Raw genomic sequence first — 25,447 nt, forward strand, 5'->3', positions numbered from 1 at the left:
AATAGAGATAGTTGTTGGGGGGGCGGCGGGGTGAGTTCAGTTTGAGACTGAGCTGCCTAATGCTGTGCTATCCAATATAGTAGCTACTAGCCTCATGTTGATATTGAGCACTTGAAATGTGACTAGTAAAACTGGGGCACTGAACTTTACTTTTTTTTTTTAGCTTTAATTCAAATTTAAATAGCTGCAGGAGGCTGGTGCTATCTTATTGGCCAGTAAAGGCATAGAATATTTCTATCATCACAGGACAGAGGATACCCATCGAGATGATTGCCAGAGGGTATCTGGAAACAGGAGTGAATTTTGGAGATGAGATTGGGGCTATAGAGATGATATAGGAGTCCCTGGAGAACAGAGAGTACTGTTGAGACGAGGGGAGGCTGAGATACTCGAGAGGGAATAGGTAGGGCAAGAGAAGCCGGCATGTCCTAGGGAACGGAACGTTAAGGAGGCCGACGACAGAAGACAAGCTTGCAAAAGAGGCTGAGAGCTGTTCCCCACAGTCCCGTATCTCCTGTATCTGATACTACTGTGCCCTGCACACAGTAGGACATAAACAGGCTTTTTGAGAGGTTAATCTAATTTTTAAGTTCTTGGGATCACCTCACTATGTGATCATTAGGAACTATTGCTCTGGGTTGAGCAGGTTAGGCTATTTCCAGGGATATCTCAGAGAATTTTTAGAAAATACAGAACTAGGGAAAAAATAAAATATAGAACTAGGAAGTAAAATCTTTTGACCCCCCTTCTATCAGTCACCATCTTCTCTTCCCCTAGCTGTGACATGAAGGGAAGGGAAGAATATTGTAGTCACTCTCTGTGCAATACCCTGCCAGACTCTTCGCCTTCCTTCTCTCTTCATTCACCTACTTTCGGGACTGGCAAATTTTTCTTCTGAAGGCCCAGAAAATACGTATTTTAAGCTTTGTGGCCCATATGCAGTCTCTGTAGTACAGTCTTTGTTTTTTTTACACTTTTTAAACGTTAAAACATTTTTACCTTGTGGTAGAAAAGTCGTGTGCCAGCTTTGGTGTGCAAGCTGAAGTTTGCTAACATGGTAAGACCTCAGTGAACCCGACTCTTAAGTTATGCTTACTTGCATCCTGCTATGTGTTCTTGAAAGAAACTGTCGCCATAACACAGTCACCAGCCTCACCTTCATATGATATATAACATTAGTGGGCAGGTTTCTCTAGTATTCTTGCTCCCTGTATTTGGTAAAATGGTTCTTTTACACCTTCATCACCTCACTCCCCTCACCCCCTTCTTTCTACCACCCAATTTTAGAGACTAACTGGGCAATTCTGGTCAGCTCTTACCACATTTAATACCTCTGTCGTATTAGTCATTAGAGATGCTGCCTGCCTGCCCGGGTCTTGACTGGCCCTCATGCATCTTCAGTCAACTAGTGGGTCTGCTCATCTAAGATCACCTCAGCTGGGATTGCTGGCTCTCTGTGGTTTCTCATCTTCCAGTGCAGTAGCCTGAGCTTGTTTACTTGGTGTTCTTAGAGGTCTGAGAGAGAAAAAGAGCAGAAGTATATAAGGCCTCTTAAAGCCTGGGCTCAGAATTGACACCCTCACTGCTACATTCTATTGCCTATGGCAAAGTCCTAAGTCCAGCCTAGATTCAAGGAGAGGGAAATGAGACTCCACTGCTGGGGGCTGTGGGGGAGTTGCAAAGTTACATTGTAAAAGGTGTAAATACTGAGAAAAGAGAAGAATTACAATGTTCACAGTGTACCATAGCATCCATCCTCTCTACTCAGTGAATGAAGTCCCATTATTCTAGGTCTCTGGTTCTCAAACTCTAGCATCCATCAGAATCATGTGATGGGTTTGTTGAAATATAGATCGTTGGGCCCCACACCTAGGTTTTTTGATTCAGAAGATCTGGGATGCCAAGAATCCAGTTTTCTAACAAGTCATTCAAGATGCCAGTTTTCTAACAAGTTTCCAGGTGGTTCTGATGCTGCAGACCACTTTGAGAACTGTTCTAGGCTAATCCCTCCATATGTGCTCTGGATTTCACTTACCCTCACTCTAATAAGAATTTTTGTTTTTCACTTACCTTCTTTTTCCTTTATCTCTTGATTTTTAGTGACTTCGTACTCAGGTCTGCTGACCAGCAGCATCAGCCTCGCCTGGGAGCTTGAGAGAAATGCAGCGTCTCCGGCCTTTCCGGCTCAGAATCTGCACTAGCACAAGATCCATGGGTGATTCATGTGCACGTTAATGCTGGAGAAGCACTGCCCGTGGACCATTCTCACCAGCAAGCATGCCTGTTCTTTTTTTTTTTTTTTTTTTGAGACAGAATCTCAAGCTGTCGACCTGGGTAGAATGCCGTGGCATCATAGCTCATAGGAACCTCCAACTCAGGCTCAAGCAGTCATCTTGCCTCAATTTTTCTATATTTAGTAGAGACGGGGGTCTCACTTTTACTCAGGCTTGTCTTGAACTCATGAGCTCAAGCAATCTACCCACCTCGGCCTCCCAGAGTGCTAGGATTACAGGCGCGAGCCACCGCCCTGGCCCAAGCATGCGTGTTTTTGTGTTCCTCCTCTAAGCCTGCCTCTTCTCCAGTGTTCCTATGTTAAGCGCTGTGCCTCCCAGAGCTGCCAATGCTCTCCTGAGTCCTCTCTCACATACGCTACATCTAACTCATCAGCAAATTACTGGGGTTTTAGGGTTATGTATCCCGCCAGTCACCACTTTTACTTAGACTTGTCTTGTAGCTCTTGTCATTCTTCTTCCGTCCTTGCCCCCTGCAGCTTGTTTTCCTCCAATCATTACAGTTATCCTTTAAAAACAGGAGTCAGATCTTGTTATGCCACCCTCTCAAATTCTTATTTATTTATTCGAGACAGAGTGTCACTATGTTGCCCTCAGTAAAGTGCCAAGGCATCACAGCTCACAGCAACCTCAAAGTCTTGGGCTTAAGTGATTCTCTTGCCTCGGCCTCTATTTTTTTGTTGTAGTTGTCATTGTTGTTTAGCAGGCCTGGGCTGGTTCGAACCCACCAACCCTGGTATATGTGGCCAGCGCCCTAGCTGCTGAGCTACAGGTGCCGAGCCCCTTCTTAAATTCTTGTGACAGTTTCCTATCATATTAAAGTTTAAAACCGAAGTCCTTCTCCTGGTCTATGGGACCTTACCAGAACTGCCTTGGCCACTTCTTGCTTTCCCCGGCCCACTTCTCTTTAGCAATCCTGCTTACTTCCTTTTCTTCCGCAGGCCCATTTTATTCCCGCCTTTGGGGCCTTGTGCCTTCTGTTCCCATGAGTACAATGCCTCACCCAAAAGACTTGCATCCTCAATCATTGAGGTCTTCCCTGATCAACTCATCTCACACCAGCAGCCCCCATTACTCCTTATTCCCTATCCTGCTTTATTTCTCTTCACTGCACTTACCATGTTTTCCCGAAAATAAGACCTACTTACAGGTTTCCTTCTGGGTGAAATATAAGGAATCCCCCCGAAAATAAGGCCCCCCCAGGCTCTGTCTTGGAATGAAAATTAATTTACTGTAAACTGGTTGCTAGGGCCTCCCCGACTGGCGTCTAGCAACCAGTGACATTACGCGGAGTCCTGACGTCACTGCTGTGTGGAGGCAGAGTGGAGGTCGGAGTGAGTGGTGAGCGAGGGGCGGGAGAGAGGAGGAGACTTTCGCAGATGCGTGTAGAACAGGAGGATCAGAGTGGACGGGTCGCGGCGAACAATAAATGTGTACCGTATTCTTCATGGAAGAATAAGACATCCCCTGAAAATAAGACCTTGCACATCTTTGGGAGCAAAAATTAATATAAGACACTGTCTTATTTTTGGGGAAACAGGGTATTACTACACAACATCTATGTTTTTTGTCTATCTCCCACACTAGAATGTGGTGAGCTCTAACCATCTTCTCCATTTTAGTCATGGTAATACCATTTCCCCCAGTTGTTCAAACTAGAACCCAGAATGTATTCTTTATTTTTCCCCTTCCTTTCCACAGCCAGCTCTCAATGTTATCTCTAAAATAGAAACAATTCACTTATTATACATGTGTGTGTGTTCTTGCCGCCACTGTCCTTGTCTATGCTTCATGATCTCTTGAGTCACCTTACAACAGACCTACTCATTCTGGGTGGGAGCCAGAGGGGTTTTTAACAAATGTAAAACAAATGTAATCAGATTGTGTTACTCTGTGCTTAACACCCTGCAATATGTTCTCAATGCATTCATTCCCTGCCTTAACGGCCCTGTTTACCTTTTCAGCTCCTCTCTATACCATTCACCTCTTGTTCATAAAGTTCCAGCTACAAGCATCTTTTGCTTTTTCTCTTTGACTCTTTTGTACATTCTCTCTCCCTGCATGGAATCCTTCTCTATTGAAGAGCTGATTTCTTACTCTTCAGGATTCAGCTGAAATGTGACTTGCTCACTCTGCTCAGAAAGGTATTCCCTTACCACTATCTTGAAACAGTTTCTTCCATATCATTCGTATTTGGCAATTGTATGTGTGTAAATCTTTGTTATCTGTCTTATTCCTCCCCCAGTCAGGTTCTAGGCCAGAAGTGCAGTGGTACAATCCTAGCTCACTATAAGCTTGATCTCCTGGGATCAAGTGATCCTCTTGCCTCAGCTACCCAAGTAGCTGGTACTATAGACACGTGAACCACCACACCTGGCTAATTTTTCTATTATTTTATAGAGACAGGGTCTTGCTCTTGCTTGGGCTTGTCTCAAACTTTGCCCTTTAATAATCCTCCTGCATCAGTCTCCCAAAGTGCTAGGATTACAGGCATGAGCCACAACACCTGGCCTGTGTTCTAGTGGAGTATATTATATACTCTACTTTGCTAAAGAGTAGTGGACTGGGGAACGCAAGAGGTGGCCAAGGCAGTTCAGATAAGGCTCTATAGACCATAAGGACTTTGGTTTTATAACATTTAGAAGTAAATTTTCTGACAATAGCACAAAAGATAGAGTGGTATAGATGGAATGACCTGGTTGTAAGCATCTTATACTTTATATGACGCAGTACAATATTAATTCTAAGTAGACAGATAAGGATGCATATTATAATCCCTGGAGCAACCACTAAAACACAAAGATGGATGTATGGAGACATATATAGCTAAAAATTACAAATGTTTATAGCTAAAAGATATCAAAGTAAAATTAAATTTGATTAACTCAAATCATAGGAATAGAGGAGCTGAAGAACATTAGATGCAACAAACAGCATCACTGCAGTTTAAAACCTGTATCAATGATTAAATGTAAGTGGATTTAATACTTTAATTACATGGCAGAGATCATCAGGATAAAAAGGCGAGATCTAACTATATGCTAGATATTAGAGGTGCACTTTTTTTTTTTAGAAATTAGAACACTTTATTATAAATATTTCCAGAATATAAACTGATTTTGTATCAAGATTCTTTGAAACTTTTAAAACTATATGTAACTAAAGTTTATTATTATTGTAATGTGTTTCATTTTCCACTTTCCAACCTAGTAAATACACTGCAAGTGAGATCTAACAAAGGAAAAAAATTAATTGCTTCATAGAGAAAACCAATGAACATAAAAATAGCCAATTCAAAACTCTAACACACCTAATCAAGAAATAGATCCTCCAAGGCTATTAATCCTCCAATTTAAAATAACCTCTGAAGGGAAAATAAATCTGCCATTAAAGCAATTTGATGAGTAAAAGAACCACTCTCATTAAGGGAAATTACGTTATATGTAAGAAAAGTGTAATAATGCTTTAGAAAATGAGGAAAAGTAATTTGTGTGTTGGAGAGTAAGCATACTAAATACTTTCTGTTCATTTAGTTTTTGTTATATGTTTTTTTTTTTTTTTTTTATTGTTGGGGATTCATTGAGGGTACAATAAGCCAGGTTACACTGATTGCAATTGTTACGTAAAGTCCCTCTTGCAATCATGTCTTGCCCCCATAAAGTGTGACACACACCAAGGCCCCACCCACCTCCCTCCTTCCCTCTTTCTGTTTCCCCCCCCATAACCATAATTGTCATTAATTGTCCTCATATCAAAATTGAGTACATAGGATTCATGCTTCTCCATTCTTGTGATGCTTTACTAAGAATAATATCTTCCACGTCCATCCAGGTTAATACGAAGGATGTAAAGTCTCCATTTTTTTTAATGGCTGAATAGTATTCCATGGTATACATATACCACAGCTTGTTAATCCATTCCTGGGTTGGTGGGCATTTAGGCTGTTTCCACATTTTGGCGATTGTAAATTGAGCTGCAATAAACAGTCTAGTACAAGTGTCCTTATGATAAAAGGATTTCTTTCCTTCTGGGTAAATGCCCAGTAATGGGATTGCAGGATCAAATGGGAGGTCTAGCTTGAGTGCTTTGAGGATTCTCCATACTTCCTTCCAGAAAGGTTGTACTAGTTTGCAGTCCCACCAGCAGTGTAAAAGTGTTCCCTTCTCTCCACATCCACGCCAGCATCTGCAGTTTTGAGATTTTGTGATGTGGGCCATTCTCACTGGGGTTAGATGATATCTCAGGGTTGTTTTGATTTGCATTTCTCTAATATATAGAGATGATGAACATTTTTTCATGTCTTTGTTAGCCATTCGTCTGTCGTCTTTAGAGAAAGTTCTATTCATGTCTCTTGCCCATTGATATAAGGGATTGTTGGCTTTTTTCATGTGGATTAATTTGAGTTCTCTATAGATCCTAGTTATCAAGCTTTTGTCTGATTGAAAATATGCAAATATCCTTTCCCATTGTGTAGGTTGTCTCTTTGCTTTGGTTATTGTCTCCTTAGCTGTACAGAAGCTTTTTAGTTTAATGAAGTCCCATTTGTTTATTTTTGTTGTTGTTGCAATTGCCATGGCAGTCTTCTTCATGAAGTCTTTCCCCAGGCCAATATCTTCCAGTGTTTTTCCTATGCTTTCTTGGAGGGTTTTTATTGTTTCATGCCTTAAGTTTAAGTCCTTTATCCATCTTGAATCAATTTTTGTGAGTGGGGAAAGGTGTGGGTCCAGTTTCAGTCTTTTACATGTAGACATCCAGTTCTCCCAACACCATTTATTGAATAGGGAGTCTTTCCCCCAAGGTAAGTTCTTGTTTGCTTTATCAAAGATTAGGTGGTTGTAAGATGTTAGTTTCATTTCTTGGTTTTCCATTCGATTCCAAGTGTCTATGTCTCTGTTTTTGTGCCAGTACCATGCTGTCTTGAGCACTATGGCTTTGTAGTACAGACTAAAATCTGGTATGCTGATGCCCCCAGCTTTATTTTTATTACAGAGAACTGCCTTAGCTATACGGGGTTTTTTCCAGTTCCATACAAAACGCAGAATCATTTTTTCCAAATCTTGAAAGTATGATGTTGGTATTTTGATAGGAATGGCATTGAATAGGTAGATTGCTTTGGGAAGTATGGACATTTTAACAATGTTGATTCTTCCCATCCATGAGCATGGTAAGTTCTTCCATTTGTTAATATCCTCTGCTATTTCCTTTCTGAGGATTTCATAGTTTTCTTTATACAGGTCCTTCACCTCCTTCGTTAGGTATATTCCTAGGTATTTGATTTTCTTTGAGACTATGGTGAAGGGAGTTGTGTCCTTAATTAGCTTCTCATCTTGACTGTTATTGGTGTACACAAAGGCTACTGACTTGTGGACATTGATTTTATATCCTGAAACATTACTGTATTTTTTGATGACTTCTAGGAGTCTTGTGGTTGAGTCTTTGGGGTTCTCTAAGTATAAGATCATGTCGTCAGCAAAGAGGGAGAGTTTGACCTCCTCTGCTCCCATTTGGATTCCCTTTATTTCCTTGTCTTGCCTAATTGTATTGGCTAGAACTTCCAGCACTACGTTGAATAGTAAAGGTGACAGAGGACAACCTTGTCTGGTTCCAGTTCTAAGAGGAAAAGCTTTCAGTTTTACTCCATTCAGTAAAATATTGGCTGTGGGTTTGTCATAGATAGCTTCAATCAGTTTTAGAAATGTGCCACCTATGCCTATACTCTTCAGTGTTCTAATTAGAAAAGGATGCTGGATTTTATCAAATGCTTTTTCTGCATCTATTGAGAGGATCATGTGATCTTTATTTTTGCCTCTGTTAATATGGTGGATAACGTTTATAGACTTGTGTATGTTAAACCAGCCTTGCATCCCTGGGATGAAGCCTACTTGATCATGATGAATGACTTTTTTGATGATAAGCTGTAATCTATTGGCTAGGATTTTGTTGAGAATTTTTGCGTCTATGTTCATGAGTGAGATTGGTCTGAAATTCTCCTTTTTCTTTGGGTCTTTTCCTGGTTTTGGTATCAGGGTGATGTTTGCTTCATAGAATGTGTTGGGGAAGATTCCTTCTTCCTCAATTTTTTGGAATAATTTCTGCAGTACAGGAATAAGCTCTTCCTTGAAGGTTTGATAGAATTCTGGAGTGAAGCCATCTGGACCAGGGCATTTTTTGGTTGGAAGCTTTATTATTGTTTCTTTGATCTCAGTGCTTGAAATTGGTCTGTTCAGGAGCTCTATTTCTTCCTGGCTGAGTCTAGGGAGAGGGTGTGATTCCAAATATTGATCCATTTCTTTCACATTGTCAAATTTCTGGGCATAGAGTTTCTGGTAGTATTCAGAGATGATCTCTTGTATCTCTGTGGGATCAGTTGTTATTTCCCCTTTATCATTTCTGATTGAGGTTACTAGAGATTTGACTTTTCTATTCCTTGTTAGTCTGGCCAATGGTTTATCTATTTTATTTATTTTTTCAAAAAACCAACTCCTTGTTTCATTAATTTTCTGAATGATTCTTTTGTTTTCAATTTCATTGATCTCTGATTTGATTTTGGATATTTCTTTTCTTCTACTGAGTTTAGGCTTAGATTGTTCTTCTTTTTCCAATTCCATAAGATCTCTTGTGAGATTGTTGATGTGCTCTCTTTCAGTTTTTCGAATGTAGGCATCTAAAGCGATGAATTTTCCTCTCAAAACTGCTTTTGCAGTATCCCACAGGTTTTGGTAGCTTGTGTCTTCATTGTTGTTATGCTCAAGGAAGTTAATGATTTCCTGTTTTATTTCTTCCTTCACCCATCTGTTATTCAACAGAAGATTGTTTAGTTTCCATGCCTTTGGGTGGGGTCGAGCATTTTTGTTAGAGTTGAGTTCCACCTTTAGTGCCTTATGGTCTGAGAAGATACAAGGTAAAATTTCAGTTCTTTTGATTCTGTTGATATTTGTTTTGTGTCCCAGGATATGATCAATTTTGGAGAATGTTCCGTGGGGTGATGAGAAGAATGTATATTCTTTATCTTTGGGGTGGAGTGTTCTATATGCGTCTATCAAGCACAGTTGTTCTAGAGTCTCATTTAAGTCTCTTATATCCTTGTTTAATTTCTGTTTAGAGGATCTGTCCAGCTCTGTAAGAGGAGTGTTAAAGTCCCCTGTTATGATGGTATTATCAGATATCATATTGCTCAGACTGAGTAAGGTCTGCTTCAAGAATCTGGGAGCATTTAAATTGGGTGCATAAATATTTAGAATTGAGATGTCTTCTTGTTGTATTTTTCCCTTGACCAATATAAAGTGACCATCTTTGTCTTTTTTGACTTTAGTTGCTTTAAATCCACATGTGTCTGAAAATAAGATTGCAACTCCTCTTTTCTTCTGAATTCCATTTGCCTGAAAAATTGTCTTCCAACCCTTGACTCGGAGCTTTAATTTGTCTTTTGAAGCCAGGTGTGTTTCTTGCAGACAGCAAATGGATGGCTTGTGTTTTTTAATCCAGTCAACCAATCTATGTCTCTTCAGTGGGGAATTCAAGCCATTAACATTTATTGAGATAATTGACAAGTGTGGTAGTATTCTATTGGTCTTATTTTGTGAGAGTCCATTGCTTAGTTTTATCTTTTGCATCAGTGTGGAGGTTAGGTTCTGTCCTTTAATTTCTGAGTTCTTACTTTGCTGCTGATCCATTGTGGTGGTCAGTGTGCAGAACAGGTTGAAGTATTTCCTGTAGAGCTGGTCTTGTTGTGGCGAATTTCCTCAATGTTTGTATATCCGTAAATGATTTGATTTCTCCATCAATTTTGAAGCTTAGCTTAGCAGGGTACAGAATTCTGGGCTGAAAATTGTTCTGTTTAAGTAGATTAAAGGTAGATGACCATTGTCTTCTTGCTTGGAAAGTTTCATTAGAGAAGTCTGCGGTCAATCTGATGGATTTGCCCCTGTAGGTCAACTGGCGCTTACTCCTGGCAGCTTGCAGAATCTTTTCTTTGGTCTTGACTTTGGAGAGGTTCATCACAATGTGTCTTGGAGAAGCTCGGTTAGAGTTGAGACGACCTGGGGTCCGATATCCCTCTGAAAGCAGTGTGTCAGTATCTTTGGTGATATTTGGGAAATTTTCTTTTATAATATTCTCTAGTATGGCTTCCATTCCTCTGGGGCATTCTTCTTCCCCTTCTGGAATTCCTATAACTCGTATGTTGGAACGCTTCATAAAGTCCCATAATTCTGACAGTGAACGTTCTGCTTTCTCTCTCTTCTTTTCTGCCTCTTTTACTATCTGAGTTATCTCAAAAACTTTGTCTTCTACCTCTGAAATTCTTTCTTCTGCATGGTCTAACCTGTTGCTGATACTTTCCATTGCATCTTTAAGTTCCCTGATTGACTGATTCATTTCCTTCAGCTCTGCTATATCCTTTTTATATTCTTCATATCGTTCATCTCTTATTTGATTCTGTTTTTGAATTTCCTTTTGGTTAATTTCCACTTTATTAACAGTTTCCTTCATTGTTTCCATCATTTCCTTCATTGTTTTCAACATGTGTATTCTAAATTCCCTTTCTGTCATTCCTAACATTTCTGTATAGGTGGAATCCTCTGCAGTAGCTACCTCATGGTCCCTTGGAGGGGTAGTTCTGGACTGGTTCTTCATGTTGCCTGGAGTTTTCTGCTGATTCTTCCTCATGGGTGATTTCTTTTATCTGTTTACTTGCCCTAATTTTCCTTTCAATTCCTCTTGCTCTTTAAGTTCTTGTGCCTGTGGACTAAGGGTTACAGGACCAGAAGGGTGAGAAGGTTTAAGAGCAAAAAAGCGATGAAAGAAATGAGGACCGAGTGATAAGAAAAAAAAAAAAAATGAAAAAAAAGAAAAATAGAGAAAGGAGAGTGGTTGGGTGAAAGGAATATTGACAAAAAGAAGAGAGGCACAGAAAGAGGGAGACAGAGCAATATAGGTGTACAGTAGGGTACTTTGATACAACCTTAAAAAAAAAAAAAAACACCTTCTGGGGGTGCCAAGTGGGGTGGTTCCCTTGAGGTCAGCAGCTCTTTGCTAACCTGATCAGACGCAGTACCCCACCTCCACCAAGTAGAGAGGAAAGACAAAAATGCTATAAATCAAACCAAAACAAGCAAACAGAAAACTTTACGGGATAAAATTGGCTGGAAAAACCAAATAATAGTGGTAGAAACACTAACAAAAATGAAGTTCTGATTACTGAAATAGGCAGCAATGGGAAATTATAATTAAACTAGAAAAATTGAGAAAGAAAAAGGATCTGTATGGAAAAGGTTGAACTTAAAAAACAAAACAACAATCTAGAACGTCAAAATAAACAAAAAAAACAACCAAACCAAAAAAAAAGCAAACAAACAAACAAAAAAAAAAACACACACGCAACCAAAAACAAAGCAGTATGTATATGGAATTGAATATTGTCTGGGCAACACGTGGTCTTCTGGGGTATGAGATGTTAATCACAGTTCTGATACGACTGGAGGCTGCTAGTTTCTCGAACCCCAGCAGGTAGACACCCTAAATCTCTCTTCAGCCCACTTAAAAGGCACTTTGAACTTGTTCACTTACTGAGCAGAAGCTTTCTCAGGGAAGTGCTTGTTGCTGGAATCACTGCTGAAGTGGCTATCCACTTACCCTGTGTGTCAAAACTGGTCTCCCTCTGCCCCTGAGGGTTAGGGCTGCAAGGCGGCTCAGACCCCGCCCTTAGGCTACTTGGTCGCTGGGTTACCAGCTCCCACCCAATTCCAGCTCTGCGACCCTGAGGGCGGAGCTTGCCAGGGCAGATCGCTCACAATGTCTGCCTGTGCCCCAGAGCCAAACTCTATTAGCTCCGTCTGGCTCAGCGGCTCAGACTGGGGCCCTAGACAAAGGCCAGAGTTCTCCGCACTCCCGCTCAGGCTCTCCCCAAGGCAGTTCAGCTGAGTGCCAAGTCCAAAGACACCAAAACAGTTCACAGGTAAGGCCTTTCTGGTTTGCAGTCTCGCTGCTACTGAACTTACAGTTGCGGGCGGGTTTAGGCGGATTGAACACACGCGACCACTTGCCGGTTTTCCACTGTTTTAGTCCTCCTCTTGGGGTCCAGAAGTCTCTCGCTGACTCCCTGTATCCTCTCAGGGGTGATGATAGGCAGATCCCACCAGCCAGAGATGCCTGGAGTCCTATATCCCCAGACTCACGGTGCCCAGATGCAAGGAAGCTGTTACTCGGCTGCCATCTTGCTCCACCCTCCTCTCGCTCTGACTCCTTTCATCTGCATGATCTCTTTTGTTTGTCGAGTTTGTTAAGGTGCTTTCTTTCCTCCAAGGAGTTGGTGATGTTCCTTAGAAACGCTAGCACCAAGGTCAACATTCAAGCAATCCCTCCTCAATTCTGTTTTCTCCACTGCCTTCACTGTGTGATCTTCGTGGGTACCCAAGTGATCGTTTCAGTATGCCATCTAACGTGTCTCCCTGTTATCTGTGGCGCCTCCACGGAGGCGGAGCGTTTTTGTTATATGTTAAAGTACCTATTCACATAAGAAAAGTGATATAAACGTGAACGTCATAAAACCAAGTTCCTGTACTATTTTTTTCGATTTAGCTTTGGGGAAACCAACTAAAAAGCTTCAAAATCCAAGGATAGACTGGTCCCAAAGCATTTCCTCCTCTGTCCTTTCTTTGCCTTGTTCCTTTTTCTCTTTTCTATGCTTACGTTCCTCTTTCTTGGAGGTTACGTCTCGGCTTTTTTTCTCCTTTCGATTTTTAAGCTTTTCTGTACTGACTTGTACAGTTTCTGTTTCCACCTCTGTTTTCTTTCTTTCAATGCTCTTCTGTTTATCTAAATCAATTTCCTCAAAACTTCTTTTCCTCTTACGCTTGGGCTGTTCCTCCTTTGATTTTTCTCTGCCTTCCTCTGCGTGCCTTTTCCTTTTCTGATGCATCTGTTTGTGACTGGCTTGATGAGTACTGGTACTGTTATCTGAGGAGAGGTACTTGTGAACTCCAGATTTTACACTGTATGAGCCACGATTATATTCTTGCTGACTAAAGTTCAGGGGTACTGGTTTTTCTGAGAAACAGTCCCTGGTGAATTGATAATAGCTCAGAGAGTCTAGTCTCAGCCTGCTATCATGAGCCGGTTAACCACTGAGGTAACCAATTTTCCACTGTTTGTGAAATATTGCATGATCTTGGGTAGGTCTGGATGGTTTCAGATGGGAGTCTTTGATCAAACATTCTATACATGGGTCTGGAATCAACCTCTTCTCTGTACCCATAGGTTTCCAAATAGTCCTCTCTCATCTTTCTGAAACAAGTTTTTGGCCCTAAGCCTCTGGCTTTCTGTACTTCAATATAATCTTCAAGTTCATCTTGAAAAGAGTCGTATGTCTTCTTTGAGTGCTTCATTAGGTTGACAAAAAGGGATTCTCCTTATCAGGCTGAGAACTTGGTGGAGAAATCCGATCATATTCGCTCAGTTATTCAGCATGAACTTTCCCCAAATAGTGAGACTATGAACTAATTGGGAAGCTCATAATGTGAAATCCTTTGTTATTCAAACTGAACACTACGCCATAGACGTCTTTGAACTTCTTATAAAAAGCTCAATCTTTCTTCATTCAATTGTAGTATCTTCTCTGAGGCAGGGGCGGGCGTCTACAACTACTGTTCCCCTCCCCGCCAACGCCGCCGGCCGGGAGATAGGCCGTGGTGGAGGTGGCGGAGAGGCCGCCGCCGCCGCCGCCTCCGCCACCGAGCAGGCGGGGTAGAGATGCACTTTTATTAGAGACAGGGTCTCACTCTGTTACCCGGGCTGGAGTGCAGTTGTGCAGTCATAGCTCACTGCAGCCTTTAACTCCTGGGCTCACGCCATCTTCCTGCCTCAGCGTCCTGGGTAGTGGGACTACAGGCATGTGCCACCAGGCCTGGATAATTTAGCAGTTTTGCTATGTGGCTGATGCTGGTCTCAAGCTTCTGCCTCCATACTCCTCCAGGCTCATCCTCCCAAAGTGCTGGGAATACAGGTGTGAGCCACCACATCCAGCTGAGATGCACTTTAAATTTTAATGGAGAAGTTGAAAGAAGTAAGATGAAAAAAGCTATACCATGTAAACAACATAAGAAAGCTGGTATGACTACAGTGATATCACCGGAAGTAGACTTTGATATAAGTATTAACAAAGGCAAAGAGAGGCATTTCATAATGATAAAAGACTTATTTTATCAGGAAGATATAATAGTCCTCTGTTATACTGAATACATCTAGTAACAGAGCTCGAGATTTATGAAGCAAAACTGATAGAATAAAAGGAACAAATAGAAAAATCAATAATCATAGCTGGAGATTTTAACATTCTTTCTCAGTACTTGAGAGAATAAGGAAACATAAAATGAGTAAGCCTACAGGGGACTTAAATCACACCATAAACCACCTGACATAACTGATACCCAAGAACTGAGAATGCACATTCTTCTGAAGTGCACCTGGAACATAAACCAAGATAGTCCACATGCTGGGCCATAAAACAAGTTTCAATAAATTTCAAAAGAATGAAATTTTACAGCATATGGACTCTGATCACAACAGATTAAAATAAGTTGTCAATAACATTTACCCATGGGTTAAAGAGGAAATCACAGGGATATGAGAAACTATTGCAAATAAAATGACATTGAAGGCAGTGCAGATGCTCCTTGACTCACAATGTTTTATGCTCTGATAAACCTGTTGTAAATTAAAAATATTGTTAAGTCAAAATGCATTTAATACACCTAGTCTCTAGTGTATCGGGTGTTTACCCTCCTTATTCTATGGCTGATTGGGAGCTGCAGCTCACTGCTGCTGCCCAGCATTAGGAGAGAATGTTACCACCTGTCACTAGCCTGAAAAAAAGACCATTTTCAAGGGGCAGTTTCTACTGAATGTGTATCACTTTTTACACTACCATGAAGTCAAAAAATTGTAAATCAAAGTATGATAAGTAGGGAACTGTCTGTATATCAAAATTTATGGGATGTTAGTGGTTCTTAGCTGATAAAAGGGAAATTTACAGACTCAAATGCTTATGGAAAAAACATAAAATCAGAGATCTAAGCTTATACCTTAAGAAGCTAGTAAAACAGGTGCTTATGTCTGTAATTCTAGCAGTTTTGGAGGCTGATGTGGGAAGATCTCATGCCCAGAAATTCAAGACCAGCCTAAATAACAGTGAGACCCCATCCCTACAACAAATAAAAAAAATTAGCCAGGTGTGGTGTTGAGCCCCTGCAGTCTCAGCTACTCAGGAGGCTGAGGCAGGCGGATTGCTTGAGCCCAGAAGTTGGAGGCTGCAGTGAGCTATGATGATGCCAGTGTGCTCTATCCTGGAAAACAGACACCCTGTCTCAAAAACAAATAAGAAGCAAATTAAACCCAAATGAAGGAGAAAAGAATTAATGATTAGAGCAGAAATCAATGAAATAGAAAACAGAAAAACAAGAAAATAAAGTGAAAGTTGGTTCTTTGAAAAGGTAAATAAAATTGGTAAATCTCTGGCAAGACTGATTTTTTTTAAAGGAAAAAGATAATGAAATATCAAGAACTTAAGCAAATAAGTTTAACAATTTAGAGAAAATGATCAAATTTCTTAAAAGATAGACGCTGGCACATTAAAATTTTAAGGTGATTGAGCACTGATTCATGATACGAGCATCTGTAAACCAAAAGTGGTCAGGGTTCTGCTAGAGGGGACAGAAGGGAAGTGGAGCAAAGAAATTATCAGATTGGTTAAAGTTTGAGCAATTGCCTTATTTATACTATCAGCCTGAGAAGTCCAAGACTATATAACTAATGCCCCTTGGTCACTTGAGCTTTAGTTTCATATTGTTAATAAGGTTGCCTCAGGCTAATGACCTCCTATTTAATTATTTCAATAATTGAAAATCAGAACTTAACCAAAATTGACTCGAGATAAAAAATTAGAATAGCTTTATATCTGATAAAGAAATTGAATTCATTGTAAGGAATCTTCAAACAAAGGAAACTTCAAGCCCAAATAGTTTTTTTGTTTTTTTTGTAGAGACAGAGTCTCACTGTACCGCCCTTGGGTAGAGTGCCGTGGCATCACACAGCTCACAGCAACCTCTAACTCTTGGGCTTACGCGATTCTCTTGCCTCAGCCTCCCGAGCAGCTGGGACTACAGGCACCCGCCACAACGCCCGGCTATTTTTTTGTTGTTGTTGTTGCAGTTTGGCCAGGGCTGGGTTTGAACCTGCCACCCTCGGCATATGGGGCCGGCGCCCTACTCACTGAGCCACAGGTGCCGCCCAAGCCCAAATAGTTTTATTGGTGAATTCTGTTAAACATTTAAAGGGAGAAATGATATTAATGTCACACAAACTTTTTGTTTAATCAGGCTTGCATAACCCTGACATCAAAACCAACCTATTACAAGAAAAAAAAAAATTATAGACCAATATTCCTCATGAACAGAGACACAAAAATATTTATGAAGATACTAGTAAATTAAATCCAGAAATATATCAAAGCATGCTACATTATAACCAAATGGGATTTATCTCAGGGTTAACCTTCAAAGCTTAATCAATGAAATTTACTACAGAATATATGAGCACCTCTTACCAATTTTATTAGTCTGGAAAAATTGTGATCACCTCAATAGATACAGGGGAAAAAATCTGAAAAAGTCAACATCCACACATGATGAAAACTCTCAACAAACCAGGAATAAAAGAGAATGTCATCAATCTGATAACGGGCATTTTAAAAATCCTTACAGATAACATAAAGTGAAACACTGGCTGGGTGTGGTGTCTCACACCTGTAGTCCTAGCACTCTGGGATGCTGAGAAAGGTGGAGTACTTGAGCTCAGGAGTTTGATACCAGCCTGAGCAAGAGAAAAACCCCAACTCTACTAAAAATAGAAAAACTAGCCAAGCATTGTGGGGGTTGCTGTAGTCCCAGCTACTTGGGAGGCTGAAGCAGGAGGGTCACTTGAACCCAGGAGTCTGAGGTTGCTGTGAGCTATGAAGATCCCATCCTCCCTACCTTACCCAGGGCAACAGAGAGAGGCTGTCTCAAAAAATAAAGTGAAACATTGATCATTTCCCCACTGAGATTGGTAATAAGGTAAAAGTGTCAACTCTCACCACTTTTACTCAATACTGGAGGCACTAGGAGGTGAAATAAGAAACAAAAAGCATAAAGATTGCAAAGGAAGAAGTAAAAGTGTATTCCCAAATGACATGATTATGTTCCTATGAAATTTTAAGAAATTTACAGAACAATTGCTAGAATAAGTGAATTTAGCCAGGTTGCATGATAAAAGGTTGACAAATCATTTGTATTTCTATATAGAAGCAACAATCTGAAAATGAAATTTTAAACGGATTCTTTTATAGAATCATCAAAGAACATACAACAGTTAAATAACAGCCAGGTGCGCGGCAGGCGCTTGCAGTTCCAGCCACGTGGGAGGGTGAGACGGAAGGACAGCTTGGGACTAGGAGTTTGAAGCTGTAATGCATTATAACCACCTGTAAATAACTGTAATGCTAAAAAGCAAAACAAAAAATGTAGATGAAAAAATAAAAACAAAAGCAATTCCTGGGTGTGCTCTGCAGTCCTTTCGGCCCAGCGGGCTCTGGGTGGCGGAAAACGAAACTGGGGACCGGAGCCAGTAACCTGCTGCAGCGCAGTCCCGCGCCCGCGCCCCGCCTCCGCTGGTTGCAGTTTCGATTTTTCCTCAGTTGTTAGAATTCCCCTGCAACCCCGCCTTTCATCTCTAGTTTCCCGGCTGGTGACGTTCAGACCCAGCCGGGCTTCTAAAGGAGTCGGGAGCAGCCTGGGGGACCTCGCGGGATCCCGAGACCAGCATGACCACCGAGCAGCGGCGGAATCTGCGTGCCTTTGGGGACTACGTCAGGAAGACGCTGGACCCTACCCTCATCCTGAGCTACATGGCCCCCTGGTTCAGGGAGGGTGAGTGTTTTCCAACCATTAAGGTATTAACAATTGAGGACTTGCTTTTTCCCCTGTCTTCTAATCAGTATACGCAACCTAGAAACCCCAGGTTTGTGGCAAGATCCCCACAGCATTTTAGACTAGAGATTGCCAGAGTTTAAGGAACTGTTGGAGAAACTGCGTTCCAGCGAAGGTGAGTGACTTGCTTGGGGATGCACTCGTCTTTAGGTTCAAAGCTGGGGAAAAAACTGTTTACATTTATTTCTGTTAGTACTTAATTCTACCTTGGGCTTGGTATTGTACGGGCATTAGAGATTGGAAATACAATACAGGTTTTGGGAGGGGCAGGAAGGGTAAGAGCAGCTGTAAAGCAGATGATTACAGTACCACATAAAAGATGCTGTGGGAGCTCAAAGGAAGTTGATGCTTTCCCTTCAGAGTCTTACTTGCACTTCCAAATACCCAGGAGCTTGAGAGGAGCAAGACTTTCCCTAGACTGAATGGCGGTAGGCTTTAACACAGGTGTTTCCACTTGCCTTTTGAGACACATGATCATGGATAGTCGCCGTTTGTGAACTGGACTGAATTGCTTGTGCTGGAGAGCAGAGGCTTCTGGGGAAAAGGAGGAAGGGAGGTGGCACTTGCAAGGGGGCATCATGAGACAAGGGGTCCAACAATACCTTTTCAGTCTCTAAGTGTCTAAAAGTCTTGACTGATGTTACCAGTTTTTGGAAATTGCTTTAAAACAGGTAGGTAATTGGTTGCTAATTGCTCTGCAAAACCAAACCAAAAGTTGTGGAGGAGTGAAAGGATATCATCCACCAAAGTGGGCCTCCACTTTCTAGTTGTGTCCAGAGAGAAGTACTAAAGTGGCATCCTAACGACCAGAGTAGACACAGGACATCTCTTTTAGAAATATTTAGACGAAACACTAACAAGCTGTGAAGGTGTGAATCTCATTTTTCCATGCACTTATGTATTGTTTCAACAAATCTTGATTGAATAAAAGAAGCAACTCATGTCAGGTATTATGTTAGAATTGGAGATAATTTACTAAGCACCTGTTATCTCATAGGGAGAATTATGTTGGGAGCTGAAGAATCATTGGTGAGTGCAATAGAAATGGTCATGCCCTAATAGCAGTTAGAGTATCTACGTGAGCCACAGGGAGCTAAGTAGACAGTAAGTAATAAAGCGCAGCAGTGCTCCGCGGAAGGTTGTAGGGTGCTGTGGGAGCACAGAGCTAGCTGGGAAAGGTACCTAGTCTGAAGGTCACAGGCAAAGCTTCCCAGGTATTTGGCATTTGAATTGACATCTAAGCCGGAAGGCGACAAGGAATTGCGGGTAAAGAGCTCCTGATGTGCAAAGGTCCAAGGTGAACCATAAACCAGTGTGTTTCAAGAATCCAGAGAATAATAGTATAGTGACAGTGTGGACAGGTAGAAATTGAGGGGACTGAGGCTTGAGAGGCAGTCAGAAATGGGATATCAATACTTCTGGGTTTTATCCAGTGAAATTATAAGGTGAAGCGATGAGATGGAATTTGTTTTATAGAAAAATGACTTTGATTGCAGTCTGAGGAACGGATTAGATAGGTACAAGACAGAGAAGGAATAGCAGATGCAAAGTTGCCAGGACAATGGAGTGGCAAAACCGGAGGCAGGGAGGCCAGCTGGGAGAGCAGGAATCCAGAGGAAAGGGGAGAAGAGGAGGGTTCGAAAGACATTTGGAAAGTACAACCAGTGGGACTCTTCTGGGGAGTAAGTCAGGGTGGGAGCAAGGTGGGAAATGACTTCCAGGCATGTGGCTTCGACCCTTGCATAAATGAATGGTGGTGTCTGGGACGGGACATGTGAGAGGAGGGACAAGTTTGCATGAGAAGATGTAAGGGTCGGATGTAGATATGCTAGGTTTGGGTGCCTTGCATATATCCAAGAAGAGATGTTCATCAGATTGCTGGCTGCATAGGTCTGCAGTTCAGGAAAAAGGTGGAGGATTGAGGCTAGGGTGTCATTCATGTAGAGCTCCTTGCTGACACAATGACAGTGGGTGACATTGCCCGTTGGACAGTGAGTAGAAAAAGTACTTCTGGGAGAGAATACTGAGAAAGTCCATCATTGAAGAGATGAGCAGAGGAAGAAAGAGCTGGAAAAGTACATCCAGATACGGAGGCAAAGCAGCATCATGAAAACCAAGGGAGAGTAATGGGGTAGAGACCAGGAATGATGGTGAGGACTCAAGCTCTATCAGAACGAAAAGAAACTTTACCTTTTGCCCCGGCCCGCGGGGAATTCAACGGGGACCTGGGAAACAAAGGGGTCAGTCAAATGAGGGGACAAGAGACACGAAAGAATGAGAGCAAGTCAAGAGTCTGATCAAGATCCGAAGAGTTTATTTTTTCAGCTGGGCTTATAAGCATTCAAACGAGGAAGTAACTAAGGGCTATTCCTAACAGGGCGGGGAGGGGGCTAGTTTCTGGAAAATTACTAGGAGAAGGACCCTAAGGCGGGGGGTGCATTTTTGAGGAGATATGCAAGGGGAAAGTACCCTTGCTGTTTACGGTTGAATTCCTGAGAATAGTTTGCTCGTAAAATCAAGATAGCAAGGGGCAGTTTTGTGATATGTTTTGGCTCCCGGCAACCTTTATTTTGGCATTACCCTTGGGGCCACCCATGGGAGCATTTTCTGTGTAGTGACTCATTTCTGTAGTCCTATCACTCTGGGAGGCTGAAGTGGGAGGATTGCTTGAGGCCAGTAGTTCAAGGCCAGCCTGAGGAACATTAGTGAGACCCCATCTCTACAAAAAAATTTAAAAATTATCAGATGTGGTGGCGTGATGTCTATAATCCCAAATACTCAGGAGGCTTGAGTCCAGGAGTTTGGGGTTGCAGTGAGCTATCATGATGTCCCTGAACTCTTTGAGACCTTGTCTCAAAAGAAAAAAAAAGTAAATATAGATAGCAAGGCAGTGTATCTGAAAAGTCCTCAGCGGTATCTCTGGTAAAGCTGGCCCTCCACGTGGGTTTCAGTAATGTCTGGTAGCATGTCAAAGGAGAGGTCAAGCAGTAGGCCTGGGAGCAAAAGTAAGCTGTGGGCCTGGATTTAGAACAGAATGAACTGACTCAACGGAATAGGGCTGTGGGCATGGAGAAGCCAGGGCAGGTGAGAAGGTAGGCTGCTATTATGGGTTGAATTGTGTCCCCCACTAATTCCTGGTACCTCAGAATGTGATTTATTTGGAGATAATGTCTTTAAAGAAGTAATTAGTTACTAGATTAATTACATACTGGAGTTGGGTGAAGTAATTACATACTGGAGTTGGGTGGCCCTTAGCTATGTGAGGACAGAGGCTGATTGGAGCGTTGTGGTTATAAGCTAGAGAAACAGAAGAAGGCACCAAGGAGACAGAGGCAGAATGGAGGGAGTGCAGCCGTGAGCTAGGAAATGCCAACACCGACCAGGACCTAGAGGGAGCAAGCAGTGTGGCTCTGCTGACACCTTGGTTTCAGACATGGCCTCTGGAACTGAGAGAGTAAATTTCTATTGTTTTAATCACTTGGTTTGCAACAATTTGTCACTCCAACTGCAGGAGACTGATCTAGGTGGCTAAAATAAAAAAGACAGTCAGAAGCATTGGCGAAGATGTATAGAAATTAGAATTCTCCTAGATTGCTGGGGGCAAGTAAAATGGTGCAGCTCTTTCGGAAAATGGTTTGACAATTCCTTACAATGTTAAAAACCAGGGTTATCATATGATCTAGCAAGCTACACGTAGGTGTACATTTGAGAAATATATATACCTCTCCATAAAACATTATAGATGGATATTCATAGCATTTCTATCATAGCCAAAATGTGGACACAATTCAAATGCCCATTAACTCTTGAATAGATAAAACGTATCCATATAGTGGAGTATTATTGGAGTACAGTGGAATAGAAAGGAATAAAATACATGCTGCAACATGGATGAACTTTGAAAACATGATGCAAGTGAAAGAAGCCAGTCACAAAGACCGTATATTGTATGATTTTATTATTATGAAATATCCAAATAGACAAATCCTTAGAGACCCAATTTGATTAGTGATTGCTTGCCTGGAGCTGAGGGGAGGGGGAATGGGGAGTGACTGCTAATGGGTACAGAACTTGTTTTACAGTAATGAAAATGTATTAAAATTAGACAGTAGTAATGTATTTATAATTCTAAAAACCATTAAATTTTACACTTTGAATGGGTTAATTTTATTGTTGACAAGACAGAGGGCTTGGCAGAGATCCCTTTAAATGGATTGTAAGGCATTCCTTCCTAGATTGTAAGGCATTCCTTCCTCTCTGGAATCGCACCGTGTACTTGTGTTCAGTGTCTACTGCCAGCTCTTTTCTAATCTCTGGGAATATAGTGGTTCGCTAGATACATGACTTGCTTATTCCCTTGGAGTTTGCACTCCATTTAATAATGGGGAAAAAATGGAAGACTATCAAATATCAGGTCATATAAGGTAATGGTTGGTCACTACTCTTCTAGGCATGCAGTGTACAAAGTCAGAATGACCACCAGCAGGTCAGTAGTTTGCTGTCAAAAGGGGCCACGAAAATATCCCTATTTATTTCTGACTGTTTGTGCTTGAGTCCACTACAATTGTTACTGATGCCATGGCCGGGGGTAGGGGTGGAGCCTTGGGGGAGGGAGGGGTCCTGCCCTCACATTTGTTAAATGCAGCTGTTAATTCAGGCTTTTCAACAAAAACCAATCAAGATGTCAAAGGAAGCTTTTGTCCTTCCACTTAACCCAGTGCTTCCATGACTTCCTCCTTGTTGTGGGGGGACATTTTTTCCACACATCTAGAAGAAAATACTTTTCTAGAGTGTATTCTCAGACTTCCACACTAAACTAGGAGAAGCTGCCAGAGAGGATGGGAAGGGTCTGGTGGTGAAAAAAATGGGCTTCATCAATCTGGACAGAGAATTTGCAGCTTTCCTAAGTTCCTTCCTGTGCTGGGACTTGTTTCAATCCCTATCCGCGTTCAGCAAGATCTGGCAATCTTCTGGATTTTCTTCTGATGATTAGTGGTTCTGGAGTTTGAGTCCTTCTTGCTTCTGTTTGTAGATGAGGTGCAGTATATTCAGGCTGAGAAAAACAACAAGGGCCCAGTGGAGGCTGCCACACTTTTTCTCAAGTTCCTATTGGAGCTGGAGGAGGAAGGCTGGTTCCGTGCCTTTTTGGACGCCCTAAACCAAGCAGGTTAGTTCATTCTTCTTACCTATAAATCAGTGTATATTATCTTGCTGTTTCAGAATGCTGTAAAAGTGAAAAGCTGCTAATTTTGAGGTGCCCACTTACAATTTGTTTCTTTTAGGCCGAGGCAATGACTATTTGTAGGCAGATGATATAATTATCTACTTGAAATAGCCAAAGGAATCTACAGAGAGATTATTGTAACTAATGGAAGAGTTTAACAAGATTATTGGATATAAGATCAGTATGTTAAAATTAGTTGCATTTCTACCCACTCGAAGCAAAGAGAAAATGTAATTCAAAATGAAATACTATTTATAATAGTAATAAAAATATTTAGGAATAAGCCTAACAAAAGATGTGTGAATCTGAATGAAGGAAATAAATGGAATGTAATTGAAAGATACTAGAGAAGTCCTAAGTGGAGATAAATATTCATATACACAGAGAAGAAAATTTGGTATCATAAATATGTCAGTTCTCCTTACGTTGATCTATACATTGAATACAATTCTAATAAAAACCCTACATGTCTTTTCAATGAGCTTGACAAGTTGATCCTAAAATGTACACTATGGGGGGCATGGTGCTTCTAGCCTGTAATCCCAGCATTTTGGGAGGCCAAGGTGGGAGGATGGTTTGAGGCCAGGAGTTTGAGACCAGCCTGGGTAACATAGCAAGACCCTGTCCCCAGAAAAAATAAAAAAATCAACTGAGTGTTGCATGTCTATATATCAACAACAAATACTTCAAAAAGGAAATTAAGACAATTCTACCTATAAAAGGATCAAAAAGATTACAATGTTTAGGCATAAATCTAATCAAGAAGATAAGACTTACACCCTGAAAACTATAAAATATTGCTGAAAGAAATGAAAGATGACACAAATAAATGAGAAGACATCCCAGTTAGTTCATGAATTAGAAGCCCTAATATTAAGTTGCTCATGCTACCCACAGTAATCTACAGAATCAACATAATCCCCATCAAAATTACAATGACTTTTTTTTTTTTTTTGCAGAAACAGTAAAATTCACCCAGAATTTATAGGGAATCTCAAGGCATCCTGAGTAGCCCAAATTTTGAAAAAAAACAAAGTTGGAGGCTTTACCCTTCCTGATTTCAGAACATACTATAGATCTACAGAAATCAAAATAGTGTGGCACTGGCATAAAAACAGATGAATAGACTAGTACAAAGCTGAGAAATAGAACCTTAAGAATATGATCCAATGATCTTCACAAGAATACTAAGACCATTCTATAGGGAAACAATAGTCTCTTCAAGATGTGTTGAGAAAACTAGATATATGTATACAAAAGAATGAAGTTAAATATTTATATCATGTATTGGGGTCTCCAGGACACGACCAATAGGATATATTTGTGTGTGTATATATGTTATGGAGTATATAAACATGTGTTATTCGTGTGTCTGTTTACAGAAACACACACAAACGCTTGGAATTCGCTCACATGATTATTGAGGCTGAGGAGTCTCATGATTTGCTATATGTAAGCTGGAGAACCAGGAAAGCTGGTGATGTAATTCAGTCTAAGTCTGAAGGCCTATGAACCAGGGTTGGTTTAAGTTCAAAGTTCAAAGGCCTGAGAACCTGGACCTCCGATGTGTGAGAGCAGGAGAATTGATTTGCAAGTTCAAAACCAGAGAGAATTTGTCCTTCTACTTTTTTGTCCTATTTTGGTCCTCAGTGGATTGGATGAATGATGCCTATACATATTGGTGAGGGTAGATTTTCCTAGTCTGATTCGAATGCTAATCTCTTCTGGAAACACCCTCAGACACACCCAGAAATAATGTTTGCCACCTCTCTGGGCATCCTTTAGCCCAGTAAAGTTGACACACACAATATACAAAAATATGTATACTCAAAATTCAAAAAAATTACTCAATTACTCAAAATGCATTAAAGTCCTAAGTGTAAGACCTGAAACTATAAACTACTAAAAGAAAG

At 41.1% G+C, this 25,447-nt stretch overlaps 1 protein-coding gene and 1 pseudogene across 1 annotated transcript in view; one reads left to right on the forward strand and one right to left on the reverse strand.

Annotated features, from left to right (window-relative positions):
- Positions 1–12,791: 12,791 nt before the first annotated feature.
- Positions 12,792–14,037, reverse strand: LOC128571258 (lysine-rich coiled-coil protein 1-like; annotated as a pseudogene).
- A 3,899-nt stretch (positions 14,038–17,936) lies between these two features.
- Positions 17,937–25,447, forward strand: part of RIGI (RNA sensor RIG-I) — a 55,531-nt gene continuing 48,020 nt past the window's right edge. Inside the window, exons 1-2 of the mRNA XM_053571015.1 lie at positions 17,937–18,250; positions 23,343–23,477. Of these exons, the coding sequence (XP_053426990.1) occupies positions 18,145–18,250; positions 23,343–23,477 (241 nt within the window). The 5' untranslated portion in view covers positions 17,937–18,144. The remainder of the gene's footprint in view (positions 18,251–23,342; positions 23,478–25,447) is intronic.

Source organism: Nycticebus coucang, chromosome 2 (genome assembly GCF_027406575.1).
Source record: "Nycticebus coucang isolate mNycCou1 chromosome 2, mNycCou1.pri, whole genome shotgun sequence".
Taxonomy (NCBI): Eukaryota; Metazoa; Chordata; class Mammalia; order Primates; family Lorisidae; genus Nycticebus; species Nycticebus coucang.